This window comes from Zalophus californianus, chromosome 3 (genome assembly GCF_009762305.2).
Source record: "Zalophus californianus isolate mZalCal1 chromosome 3, mZalCal1.pri.v2, whole genome shotgun sequence".
NCBI classification, from domain to species: domain Eukaryota; kingdom Metazoa; phylum Chordata; class Mammalia; order Carnivora; family Otariidae; genus Zalophus; species Zalophus californianus.
In genome coordinates, this window is record NC_045597.1 from 109,886,935 (window position 1) to 109,902,130 (window position 15,196).

The 15,196-nt window shown below is 35.7% G+C and overlaps 1 protein-coding gene across 1 annotated transcript in view; it reads left to right on the forward strand.

Annotated features, from left to right (window-relative positions):
* Positions 1–15,196, forward strand: part of ARHGAP15 (Rho GTPase activating protein 15) — a 610,094-nt gene that overhangs the window by 334,207 nt on the left and 260,691 nt on the right. Inside the window, exon 9 of the mRNA XM_035726444.1 lies at positions 11,016–11,138. Coding sequence (XP_035582337.1) covers positions 11,016–11,138 — 123 coding nt within the window. The remainder of the gene's footprint in view (positions 1–11,015; positions 11,139–15,196) is intronic.

A 15,196-nucleotide genomic window follows, 5' to 3' on the forward strand; every position in this document is an offset into this window, starting at 1 on the left:
TCAGGGATAGAAACCATGAGAGTCACGGGATCATTAAACAATAGCGAAGCTCAGTTAGTCCATGATCTTTCCATATTCAAGAGGATTGTAAAATAAAAACAAGACTCTGCAAAGGATCAATATTTTCCAAAGGAATAGTATCTTACAGTACAAGACTATTGGGCTTGCTAAGTGCCTTCACTTCTCTCTGTGTTATAGTTTGCTGCTTCTTTCATTGAGAAGCCTTCTTGCTGGATGTGTTACATATGATGAGCTGGGGTGTTATAATAAACAGAGAGGAAGGCTCAATAATGTATTTCAGTTAGGAAGAAGCACTTGAAAGAAATTGGTTTTGCTATACACATGATGTGAGCCAATCAATAGTGGTTTAGTCTGACAAGCACTGTCAATATCCATTGTCACAGTTCAGAAAGTCTTTAATGGATAGTTCTTCAAAACCCAATGATTTCAACACATGTTCAAAGTCTTGAAATATACTCTACCTGGCAGAAATTAATCACAGATAAACTCTTGGGGTTCTATACAAGTACTTTTTTTTTTTTAAACTGAGAGCCAAATAGCAGTGAAAATTGTATCTATATTAATACATATTTAATGTTATGTAAATTAATATATATTTTTAATTTATGCAACAGCTAGGGTTATAATCTAATAATACCAGATACATAGTAAATGCTCAGTAAATGTTGAAAAAATAAGAGACACTGAGGTGGAGGATGAGGAGGGCATTTTTCATACCACCTGTTCTGTTCACTTACTGATTATTACAATCATGACTGTGATAGAAAACATCTATCATAACCTCATAATTCATTATTGTTAGTGTTTATTGAATGCTTATTATACACTAGATATCGTGCTTGGTATTTTGCAAATAATGGGGCATTTAATTTACACAATAGTCCTTGGTGTGGCTATTATCAGCCCCATTTACCAGATGAGAAAATAGAGACACAAAGAACTTACATTGCTTGAATAAGATCTGACCTCTCTTAGGTGACAGAGTTGAGATTCAAAATCAAAATCCAAACCTGTAGTATTCAAAAGGGAGAGAAGAAATGAATGAAAGAGAAAGAAATATACTTTTTTTTTTTTGAAAGAAGCAACATTAGCTGTTGGAAAGAGGCCATAGATTAGTGGCTCCTATCTGCTTTCTCCCTAAATGCTGATCTGAAGCTTTACCCCTATGAAGCAACCAGGAGTAAAACAAGCCAACTCTGTGCTTGGACAGAGAGAAGAATGAAATTTCCTGACCTGCCTGAGAGAAGTGCTAAGGAGTTTATAGATGAGAATGCATGTGCTCATACTATTGTGGGCTAGGTATAGGTCCGTCTGTCTTTGAAAAAGATTGTGCGATGACAGGAGTCAAGAACAGAAAAACTGAGAGATCTGGCTAGGTTGCTAGCCCCTTTGCTTAAAAGGAGTCCCAATGCCCATCCTATGTCTCTACTTCTATATTTATTCTTGTCTTGCTACATATAGCCACCTGGAGCATGGAGAGTGATTCTCATATTTGCCTACAGCCCGATAGCAGAAGAGTTCAATTTGTGTTCACGGTGGTTACGGCTCTGTGCGACCCAGATGCCATCTTCAGCTGTTCTGCCTGGCAATCCAGAGAGTATTCAGCCATCAACTCCGTTGCTGTCCTGTGATTCACTAATCTCACCTAAGGCAACTCATTTTCCCTTTTAGGTCTATAGTGATGCACACCACCTAGAATCATTTCAGCCAGCAGGTTAAGTACAGCAGATAATTTAAGACCTTAGGTTGGAAGTATTGAAAGTACTTGACTATAGTGGGAGGCTATTGCCATCTCTCTGTGCCCTTAGAACTTTGACAGCATTGCCAAACCGATGGAGAGGCAGGCAGTGGGGCAGGTTAGGAGTTTGCACGGGCTCGAAATCAGGCAGCCCTGCATTTGATTTTGGCTCTGCCACTTAACTGCTACGTGACTTAACCTCTTTGAACCTCAGATTCCTCATCTGTAGAATGGACAACAATAAGAGAACCCACCACATTGAACGGTTATGAGGATTAAATGAGATGTAACATACTTGGTACAGTTTCTTGTCACATTGCCAGTAGTCTAAGAACATCAGTCATTATTAATAATACATGTGATGTTAGAACGATCAGATTGGCTAAAGTGGAAATTGAGTCTGCTTTAAAAGGATTAATACTATACATATTACAACTTTGAGATTTAAGAAAAGTTAAATATATATTTATATATCATATATAAAAATTATAAATTACATATATCTTATATAAATATAACTTTTCCTACAATCTAGATAAATACTTCAGTCCACCACTTCCTCTCAAATATTGATTATTTAGCTTAAGATTTCTCTCAAACTACCTACCTATGCCTGAAATATATATATTTTTTGTCCTAGTTCAAATGTTTATGTTTGAAAAATTCAGGATACATTGTAGCATATTCTTGATCACACATAGGGTCAGGAGTTTAGAGATTAAAGAGAAAGCTTCAAAGTTGCCATATATTACTCTCCTCTATACCCTATGAGAATACATTTTCACAAAGGTACAAACAAATACGCGTGCACAATATGTAGTGGTAGCTCTCTCTATTTCTGTCTGTCTGGAAGGAAGATTTAAATACCACCCACCCAATTCAAAAACTGCTAAGCACGGTCTAGTATCTGAGTCAGTATGTAAAATCAGCATTGAAATTGCCCAATACCCTAAAATATGAATATCATTTCATTCTCCAACTTGGCTTTTTTTCCCCCCACAGAATTCTAAGTGTTAATTTCCTAGAATCTTGCCATGCTGTTACCTCTTGGGTGGAATTGTCCTGCCTACACTCTATTGTCCTACAAACAAACTCTGTTTTGTTTTTTTTTTATTTTTAGTCTCTGATGTTTGCATTCATCTATAGGGGTCTTCTCATTTGATTTGGCTATTGCCTGTTTTGTGTCACCAGCAGAGAACCCATTCCTGTATTTAATATATGATCTTTTCTCATGGAAAACATATTTCTACTACATGGTGCTTTTTGTCTGGATTAATGCCCTGTATCATTGTTTTTTTCCTTTTTTAGTCATTTCACTTTCAAAATCAGCTACTGCCTTAGCTCAGTAACCACTTACTTTACAAATTTGTCAAAGTTTTGAACAAGTGACAAAGATTGACTGACACTGTATAGTGTCATAAGAAGACAAGAGAAAATATCTAGTCAGTAGAAGATGATCTGAATCTTTACATCTTATGCTGCATCTGATTCCATTTCAGGAAAAAAATGTTATCATTTGTCTTTACACACACTATAGATTTTTGCTATTTAGGTATATTTTCTCTTTGTTCTTTCCCTTTTTTTCTGACTATGTAGTATTTTCATAACCTTTGAAGCAAATATCTTTTCCAACTCTGGTTCACAAAAAGAAACCAGATAGACTTAAAATTGAAGGCACATTACATCTGCAGTACTATTACTCAATATTTGCACTACAGAATTGAAGTTAGCATCATCACCATATCATCAAGAAAGTTATATAATTCAAAGCTATATACTAAAGAGTTTTAACAAAATGCCCTGACTCACACTACAGAAATACATTATCAACCTAGACACATCTCAGAAATATTATCAGCAAAATAAAAATATTAGGCCCATACATGAAAGACAATGATGATTTACATCATAGACAGATGACTGCATTAGAAGTAGAACACATGGATACATCTATTACTGAGAAAAGCAGTCATGGAATTTCCATAAGCTGAATGACAGGGACATTACAGTAAACTGCCGGCTCTTTATCGACACTGAAAATGGAAAAATATGGTTGGATTTGACCATTTAAACTAGAAAATTTGGTCTAAAAGTAAACGTTTTTCATTGTATGAATTCTCACTTCTCTTTAAATTGGGTGGATAGCATAACTATGAATCATTGGATAGATATCGTCCACATACCCTTCCGCTTAGAACTGATCATTTATTTTGTATTCCTACAATATCTAAGTGGGAATTAAGTGGTTAAAACAAAGCACTGCTGTTAAAATGCTCCACATTCCCTCTTCCAATTATTTCCAGATTTATTCGTGATTTGTGTTTCAAGTAAGTCACTTAAAATTTCAATAATTTAGTTTCTCAGGCTAAAAGTTGGGGGTTGAAATATGACTTCTATTTACATTGAGCATGTGAAAGAAAGAAATATGAAATGACCAACAGTATATTAAGCCCAAACTTACCCTTTCTGCTCACTCTGACACAGCAAGTAACATGCATGTTTTGCAAGCTCTAAAACCGCATGCCAGAGAGGGCAAAGCTGTATATGTTACATCTGCATGAATTAGCACAAGCATGTATGCCCTCTAAAGGAATCAGGCAGGAGGCTGAAAAGAAATTTTTTAAACTTGATTTCTCTTTTCAATCAGTTTTGGATAAGGCGTTCTTGTTTCCGTAAGTTAGAAAGTGGTACAACAGGGCAATTCCTGATACAAGAAGGTCATAATTGGAAAATATGAGTGGAGACAATTCAGAACTTTGTTATGTAATCCATGTGATGGTTGGAGAAGTGTTTTTGGAATATCTTGGGATTAAGAGCCTGATATAACCTTATTTTGTCATTTCTTTCTTGATCTCCGTCCCTGGACACTTTGGTGCGGTAAGATGATTGTAACTGCCCCCAGCTTTGCCCTGAACATCTTCCTAGACTCACAGTGTCGGGAGCTCTCAGCTACTAATACAACTCTCTATCTACACCTGATGTCGATCCCTATGTGAAACCTCACCAAAAAAGTGACAAGTAGCCTAGAAAGTTGTTTGTAATAGCATTTCCTTTAGCAACATTTCTGAAACGTTAGCTCTCCAGTATTTCCAAATTAAAAAAAAATAATAATAACAGCATGTAAGTGTAACATGGGAATACTGTGAAAACAGCAGTTTGGCAGGAAAAGGGGATATTTCAAAATAAGGTCCCCAGCAAGAAAAATTCTGGCAGATGCACAATTCTGGATCATATTATCCAAACCGTTGGATTCTGGAAAAATTTGAGGGTTTTCTTTTGTGGTTCTCATCTCTTAATAGAATAGTAGTGAATGTTCATCGTCCAAACTGTGCTGATTCCCCATCTCATTACTAAAGTTGAAAAATAAATATACAAAGGGCACTCCTTACAATAAGCTTTCCCACCCCTGGAGGTGGTTTTAACACCGTAACGGCTGTGACGGGTATAAAACTTGTGTTGTGCAAATGCCTATTCTCATATGCAATAATATTTATTAAAGATCACCTTAAAAAGCTCCCAATCCTTGGGGTGGGCATGGCATAACATATAGAGAAGTTGAATCGCTGTGTTACACACCTGAAACGAATGTAAAATTGTGTCAACTGCACTCAAATAAATTAAAAAAAAAAAAAAGCCCTGGATTCTAACTATTCTTTGGTGTGAGCAGCTTTAACAGCAATTAAATCTCTCAATGTGTTAAGAATGGTGCTCAAAGCTAATGCCTTTGGCCTGTGTGTTGAGACTTAAATTGTATATTGTTATTGAAAATTCTTAGGCTTTCAAAAATATTCCGTTTGGGTTTAGAAGAAAAGATCACCCATCAATGGAAAAAAGAGAGGAAAGCATAAAAGAGAAATAAAAGTAAATTCTAGAATACCTGGAAAGCTAATCCAATTCAGGTTAACTTTTTGTGGAGATAAAAATATGTAGAATTAAGAGTGATTCCTCTGTAAATCAGATTAAATGCCTTAGCATTTAAACCCATACCGCTTTAGTCTCTTTTCATTTTTGAATAAAAAGTTTAAATAGGAATGGGAAAAAACTGCTCATTGGCTTAACATAAATCTTTAAATTGCAGTTAACTTCACCCTCACAAAGTAGTTGACTCTCTGAGGAAAAAGAAAAGGCTGAATTCTATTTTTCATAAATGATGGATTATTGTACCACACTGTGTATTTTCCAGTAAAGTGTCCCTTTATTTGCACTGTGTGATTACAAGTTTCTAAAAGTATGTGTGGGGTCACTTGGGTGCTGTGGGAAAATGGAAGGAACACTGTTCTGTTAAAATCAGTAGTGAAATCAGGAGCAAACTATGTCCTGATTATCATAGGCATGTGTTTAAATTTTGCCTTCCTTAATTGGTGATGTTGTATTTACTTAAAATGAACAATTTGGCAAGTTTTTCTCCCTTGACAACAGAAAAGCGTAAACTGTTTTATAAGTTCGCCTGTAAAAATCAGATTTGTAAACCACAATATTCAAAGACTTTTACTGCTGTTTACAGGGACCCCATGATGGACTTTGCTTTATAACCATGTGCTTTTTACATTTTGAGTTCGTGTTTATAGCGCTTTCAAGTTATTTGCTTAATAAAAATATGCCATATATTATAGTCATCTATTGACTTTAACTTCTGCATTACTCTTCTTAGAACAAAATGAGTGGAATGAATGATGGTAAAAGTCTTGTAATTTGACTTGTCATTCAAGGATAATTATTTATGGCATCAGGAAATAGAAGTGGACACCCTAGTCTGTCTCCAGGAAAGTCATCATTAGAGGCCACTTTGGAGAGTTGGCCCGTGTTAAAACCAGTGTGATCACACCCAAGACCCTGCTACTTTCTCAGTGTTCGTTAGAAGGAAATAAGACAAAGCATTTAAAAATATTTTTTCATGTTCTTTGGAAAACCAATGTACCTTACATGTATGTCTCACATGTAGAGCCAGATGATGGTATTGAAAACAGTATATATGTTTTATATTTTATATATAAAATATTTTGCATATATTTCATAAGTGTTTTATATATTTTATATATAATATTATAAAGGTAAATATAAAAAACATACAAACATAATATATAAATATATATTTATACAATTATGTAAATATTTCCATTAAATATTTCTATATATTTAAATATATATTTATTCATATCACCAGAGTATCTAACGGATTCTGAAAGATATAACTCACTATAGAATTATTTTCATAATCTTGCATCTATACTGTTTGTATTTTCTAATCACATCATTTTAACTAGCTCTAAAAAGGCAAGAAAAATGCATCCTTTGATTCTGTATTTCTTGGCATTCTGTCATGGAAAGTGACAAGATTTTGAGGTGAGACTAGAAATAGAAAATATCACCTTTGGTAACCTGTGAAAATTTAGATTGATTAGGCCATATTATTTCAAAAGCAGACTTGAGACCAAAATTACCCTGAGGAAGATTTTTTTTCTGCAGGATGTTAAGTGTTTGTTTCTTCAGCCTCCAATCCCAGAACCCAGACCATGGGGCTTTGATAGAGCGCTCCTGTGAAGCAGATCATATACAACTAGTGGTCACTGCAGTGACTGGACCCAGATAAAAATTGATAGGATATAATAGTATATCCATAGTATATGCATAGTATATTAAGATGCTCAGAATGACTCTTTCAATCATACAATTTTGAATCGGTTAATGCCTGATAGTCATGGTCCTATAAAAGCATTTGTTGCTTGCACGGGTTCTCAGGGCACTTGCTGTTTTCCCCAAATGATCTGAGGTCAATTCCTCATCTAAGATCCCTAAGTCATGTACTTCACACCCTGCCGTATTATAATTACATAAGCCATATGCATTTTTATCCGAAATAGTTAAATCCAGCACTGCCATGTATATACTAGGTAGTCAATTTGTGTTTGTTTATTTTTTCATCATCTAGTATCACTGTCCAGAAATATAACGTGAGCCACATGTGCAATTTAAAATCTTCTCGTAGTCACGTTTTAAGAAGCAACAGGAAATATGTTCTAGTAATATATTAATTTTAATAATATATTTATTTACCAACAATATCTAAAACATTATTTCAACCTCTGGCACAGCCTGCATTTCAAGTGCCCATCAACTCCAAGTGACTAGTGGCAACCATGTTGGACAGCACAGGTCTAAAGCAGTGCTTCTTAATTTTAAGTTCAGATACACATGGAAATAATATTTGTATAGCCCACTGGAGTGAATGGGTAAGATGGCTCATAGCCAACAGCAGCTGCCCCCGGGGCTCAGGCTGCATTGTTCCTACTCAATTACCCTGAGTGCTGAGGGAATCTGTAACTATAACCCTATAACACTGGTATGCCAGTTGGCAATCTCTGGTCTACAGCAGTGGTTCCCAGCCTCTTCAAGTGATAGACCCATTGAGCCTCCTCCTATGATAGTAGTTGTACTTTTATAACCAATTCCTTTACTATATAGATAGCAGTTAGATACTAGGTAGATGATAGATTAGATATATATGTTTTCTCTCTCTATATATAATATATATACATAATATAAATGTAACATGTAAATATATATACTATTTATATATGCTATTTACTATTTACTATATATTATATATACTTTATACTGTCTATACTATATATATTATAGCAGATAGATACCAGATAAATGATAGATCAGATATGTATGTTTTATATATAAAATATAATATAAATATATATATACAGTATTTACTATATACACCCACTATATATATATATATATAATTTGTAAAGAGATATATTATTAAAAGAATACTTTTTTCCTTTTTTTTTTTTTTTTGCTCTCACAGTTTCTTTACATTTTCTCAGTGTGTGAGTAGACCTTCCATCACCACCAAATGAGAACTTAAACAGATCCTGTAACTTTTCAGTTTAAGGAAGTGATCCTCAACAGGGAGCAATTTCCCCTCCACCCCCGCCAAGGAGACATTTGGCAATGTCTAGCAACATTTTTGATTGTCATAATGAGGAGGGGGTCCTCCTGGCCTATTGTGAATAGAAGCCTGAAAGGTTTCTCAACATCGTACTTGTTCTGCACAGGACAGCCCCCTATTACAATAAAGAATTGTCTGGCTTACAATGTCAATAGTGCCAGGATTTAGAACCCTGCTTTAAGGTAATAGAAAATATTATGGTCCAGGTAACTGGCAAGTATTATCTCAATTCACTATTTAATAGTACCTAATCCCATGTGATAAACAAGACTCTGAACTTAATTTAAAACTAAAATTCCAGGGGTGCCTGTTGGCTCAGTCGGTTAAGCGTCTGCCTTCAGCTCAGGTCATGGTCCCAGGGTCCTGGGATGGAACACTACATCAGGCTCCCTGCTCAGGGGGAAGCCTGCTTCTTCCTCTCCTCCTCACTCATGCTCTCTCTTGCTGTCTCTGTCTCTCTCTCAAACAAATAAATTAAATTAAATTAAATTAAATTAAAACTCTACTCTTCAGCTAGCTGAGAGGAAGGCAAGATGTTTTCCTCTTTCTGTCCTTAGCTTTACACTTTACCCCAAATCCCCATCCTGCTAACATGTTCGCAACTACTTTGTGGTCAAAGCTAGGGGCAGGAGGATGCAAAATGTTCTTATTTGACCACCGTAAGGAGGTTTCTCACACTCTGGGCCAGGTAGACTTTTATAGCAGACATTTTCCTGGAGGCACTTTCGTGGGTTCTTTGGAGACCCCGTAAGGAACATTTGACTTCAAGTCCTTTAATTCAGGCAATTTATTTTCTTCCATTTGCACGTCTCTCCTGTCTCTCTTTTTTTTTTCTCCTGAGATCCTCAAAAGGGGCTAGGATGGTTCATGTTTAGCTCTCATACAACAATAACTTAGCAAATGTTTTATACCCCCTAGCTACTGAGCCCTTGATATTTTCTTTTTCACTTTCCATTCTTTCACCAATACTCCAATAAATAAGAATACCAGATAAAATTCTTATGAGACTGTTCCCATATCCAACCTTGACTTTGGACAAGTTACTTAACCTCTTTGTCTCAGCTTCTTCATCTCTAAAATGGGTAGAACTATTTTACATACCTCAAAAGATCATTGTGAGAGTTGATCCAACAAATATTGAGTGAACTTTTACACTGCATGCTAAACAATGTTTGAGGTATTGGGGAGACATTAGTGAACAACGTTCATACAAGTTTACAAAAATCCCTGCCCACAGGGAGCTTACATTGCAGTAGAATTAAGTTAATTCACGTTAGATGCTTAGGAAAGTATCAAGAATGTAGTAAGGTCTCAATATATTTTACATACATTATTGTTAACCCAATTGAATGATTGGTTTATTCTAAAATATGATTTGAGAGGAAAAGAGTCTCTACATACTTAAGAAAGTGCCCCCAATCCTCCCATTATGTCAACAATTGGGTTAAGAAAAGGGAGGGCCCTGTCGAGATCTATTTATCTTATAGAGACAATGAATTCTTACCAGTCACTAATAATAAGATACCTTGAATGTATTTAGACTCAATACTTAATGAAGGTCCAGACCTTAAGTGTTATGTTCATCATGGAATTCACAGCCTTTAGCGTGGAGCCTGATGATCAGTAAACATTCAGCTAATATTTGTTCAGGAATGAATTTGACACACACCTAAGTTTGAAGATAGAGCTTAGAATGGGAAGCTGAGGATAGGGGACCAGTGAAGATATGGAAAAAGTCTGAGGCAAATTTGTTTCAGAATTTTACCTAGAACTGGTGGTAATTTCACATCAATAAGAACATAAGAAGTATCTGCTTCAGAAAAAGAAATCACTTTGAGTTAACATAAAAAAGAAGATTGGCAAAATTATTTGGGCCAGCAGGATGTTTGAAAACGCCTGAATTACCTACAGGCAGTATAGAATCATAATTAGTTGAAATGAACAATTCTAAGAGTTTTTTCCTTTAATTTAGATGAATTTTTCTTTGACCTTAATTCTGTGTATGGATACAGATAGGTGTAATATGCAGATAAAGGTTATCAGGTTAAATCTGAGCAAATGAAAGTGAAAATAAATTGTGAGTATATAGAACTAACCACATTCTCATTGCACATTCATGTGGCAACAGAGGTAATATTTTCATACAGGAAAATTTTTACTCATACTCTGTCTAAACAGACAGCCTTGAGCTATTAATTCTGGTATTTCCATAACTACTGCTTTCTATTCGTATTTGAATAAAGTAATAATCATAAAGGAGAAACTTACCAAAATCTTTTTTTTAATCTCCAGTGTTCAGACTGCATCATAGTGCTTCTGATACAAGTGACAAAAACCGAGTTAAAAGCAGATTAAAGAAGTTTATCACCCGAAGACCTTCCCTGAAAACTCTGCAAGAAAAGGGACTTATTAAAGGTATAGGATGTTTTATACTTTTACTGTAACAGTGATAAATGAATATGCCTCTTTGTCCATAGCTATTCACCTCTATAGAAATATTAGGATATTTTATTCTTTTTGGGTTGCTTATTGAATGTTCTGCTCTACAACAAAGGAAACAAAACAAAACAAAACAAAACTGTTGTCCAGAAAACTAATCCTGAGAAAATAAAGGTTGCAGCACAGTATCATTGAAAACAATACCTAGTTTTGCCTTCAGTGGAGCTGGGCTCTGCCCCAGGGAGCAGAGGAAGGTATCCTAGTGGCCTATTAGAATGAACCCACGTCACCATGTGCCTGGACAATACAGGTGCACACCTAGCAGGTGCACAAACTAGCGTCCTGAAAATTTATGGATCCGGGAGCGGGGGAACTAAAAGCTCAATCTAAATTGAAATAAGTAGGTACTTTTGTAAATGTATCTAAAGTAAAGAACAAAATATTCTAGACTACCCTAGCCACCACAGTAGAAAAATATAGATTCTGGCACTAAGACTAATCAGAATTCAGACCTTGGTTCTACCACTCACTCATGTTGACATTGAACAAGTTATGACCTCTCTGAAGATCAGATATCTCATCTGTTAAATGGGGATACTTACACCCACTACTGAGAGGGCCATTGAGAGAAACATGAGATAATCCATGTAAAGCATTTAATAGAGTTTCTGGAACATAAGTATTCAATAAATGTTCTCTGCTCTTAATGCTATTATTATTCACTACCGTTATTTCTCTTACGGCGCCAAGGGGATGAGAAAGAATGAATGGATACGTAGAACCCATGATAAAGTAGATTTCTATAACTGGAAATCACTTATAAATTACACAGGTAAAATGCATTATTTTCCTAACAAGAAACCATTTGCATCAAGTCCATTGTTTTCCTTTTTTTTTAATTTTCTAACGGATGGATATATCTTGAAAATTAAATATAAGAAGAAATTTGAAAAAGGGCTAAGATACCCTTCTAAGATAAATTCTGAGAACAAAACTAAAAGACTGATCCTTATGGGAGTCAAAAGTTTATTTAATACCCAGTCATTTCTCAGGAACAGGGCAAAACGGATCTTAATATTTTCAGCAATACTTAGCAAGAGAATTATTTAGATGGGCTATAATAACTGTCTGACCTACCCATTTCAGTCCATTTTCAAGCAGGAGAACTTATCACAAGAATCATCTGGCATTTTGAACCAATTGTGGAAGGTGAAATTTTATGAAGCATGAACATACATATCACTAATGGTGGAAAATTCTTAGAATGTAAACATTTGGGGGTCGAACTAGCACTTGCTTTGAATCAGGCTTTCCTCAGACTTTTACACTGAAGATGTCCTTTCCAGGGCCACTGACAGTATTGGATCCTCTAGAGATTCAACTTCATATATAAGATACCAGTACCTCCAGTTCTGTCTGAGAATGCACCCCATCGGTTATCATTTTCTTTGAGAAGATTCTGTTGCAGGTTATTTGCCACTTTGGAAAAAATAGAAAACCAAATTAGTAACCCAAAAAATCCCAATTTGACATAAAGTCCAAATTTTTCATGACTATGGCAAAATGAAAAGGGTTTTAATTCAGTGGCAGGGTCTGGCCCCAATCAAAATGCTAAAGAATTCGCAACTACAGTGCTCCAGCAGTGGTCTCAGAAAGCAGTGGAGGGCCTGGATGCCTCATGCAGTTTTCACACTGACGTCATGGAACCACTGAACACACTCCGATGTGTACATTTCCTATCTTAGAGCTCCATTAAATTTCCACCATAGCTGACCAATGAGTCAGTATTCATTAGTAGGGCTATGGAAAATCTATGTGAAATTCTGATTTGATAAGCTTCCATTGTTGTCTTCAGTGGAATTTTCTTCCAAATACAGATCAAGTTATGCAAATATAATCACTTCTTGGGCTCCTTTCAGTTTTAACTGTGAATTTTTAAAAAGCGTTTACTGATTTTTTTTTCTCTTCACTGAGTAAAAAGCATTAAAACAATTTTTAAAAATACAAGCCCAGTCAAATTTAGAACTTTAAGTCTATTTTCTCAGCATACTTAAGTCAAAGACTTGAAAAAAAGCAATGAAATCAGTGTTTTTGATCAGTTATGAAAATTATATAAAATCAGTGAATGATTAATGGTTAAATGGTTTCTCCAAGTAAAATGACTTAACTCTTTCAAGAAGAATTACTCAGAAAGAGAGAGAACAGTCTTTAAAATTGTCCTCAGGATACCTGTCCACAAGAATATATACCAAATTCTTTCAGCTGTCTTATCTGCTAGATCTGGAATAAAGTCCTTCACAACAAGGTTTCGGAAAGCTGGGGTGACGGTGTCTTAAAAGTGTGCTTCCTGTACCTCTGAAACAAATAATACATTATATGTTTTTTTTTTAAAAAAAGAAAATAGTAGGAAGGGAAAAATGAAGGGGGGGAAATCGGAGGGGGAGACGAACCATGAGAGACAATGGACTCCAGGAAACAAACTGAGGGTTCTAGAAGGGAAGGGGGTGGGGGAATGGGTTAGCCTGGTGATGGGTATTAAAGAGGGCATGTATTGAACGGAGCACTGGGTGTTAGACGCAAACAATGAATCATGGAACACTACATCAAAAAAATAAATTAATTAAAAAAAAAAAGTGTGCTTCCTGACACCTGGGAGGGACTCTGTAGGGCCATAGCCCCCTTTCAAAGAGTTTCTTACTCCTTTATGTAATGTTGCCAACAGTTGAGAGGTCTGAGCTTTGAATTCAGCCAGCCTTAGGAGCAGGAAGAGCTGTGCCTTCTTGACTTTATAATGCCCAGCAGAACAATATCCACAAAGTACTTTATGCAGAAAGAAAATTGTCCCAATACCACACTGTCTGGACAAAACAAACCCTTCCTTCAATATCTATTTTTTGGACTCATGGAGACCTGGCCAATATGTGATTTCATTGGCTGGAAGCTAGATCTGGAAACAGTCCCTTGATGGAGCTGCATCTTCTACTTTCTTTAATATGACTAATGAGAAGGGTACATTATAATGTCAAAAAAGGTCCAGATGATAGTTATGGATGATCACTCAATGGAAAGAAATCTTAATAGCTCAGGTGGGTGTAGGGTTCATTGCACCATGGCGTTGGTGGCTTCCGAAAAGGCTGCAATTTCTCCAGGTGCTTTCACATTTGCCAAGGGAGTGGCAAGTGCCTTTTAAATGTGAGTTTATTGCATTGAGCGTCTCATCAGAAATAAAACTCGAATCTGTTGAATATGTAAATGATAGGCAAGAGGGTATATTTTAGGGTGGTAGGTGTGTTTGTACATATTTTCTGCTTGGTTTTGGAACTGAAGTAACGGCTCTTTATAAAGTGTCAGCCAAACTACCTTATATAATCCTTCAAATAACAGCATTGACATCCAAGAATAGAAAACACTCAGCAATGCAATTTCTAGAAAGGATAACAATTATTTTTTTTTTTTAGGAGCCACAAGTATTTCCTTATATAAAAATGATAGAATTAGAGAGGATTGTGTTTAGAAAGTAGTTTCTTTCATCTTCATGTGGATAAAATCATCATGGATGGTATTAGTAGAAATTGAAAGTAATGCTGTACTATTTTATTTTGTAATCACTATATTATAAAGGAAACAACCTGTTTAAAGACTCAGTATTATGCTTCCAGGATTTAGGATGAAAAGCAAGGCTTTCCTGCCTCATCCCAGTTTTGCTCCTTATGGGGCACCAGTTGGCACCATTTCTATTTGTAGAATAGTAGTTCTGGTGGTTGACTCCATAACTTATGTTGCTATTATTTGGGGTAGAGGTCAGTTAGTTTTTATCAATATCTTCCTTATCTTTAAAGTCATAACGTCTTGACTTATCAAGCTTAGGTGTTATCTCAGATTTCTTTTACAACAGACGTGAATTTGACTCAATTAAACCAGACCTCACTTACCTGGCCCTATTCCTCCCCAAATACTCACATTCAAATAGAGCAGGTCTTGCTCTTTTCAACGGCTTTCTCTGGAACATCCAATATACTTAAATCTCTATTTAC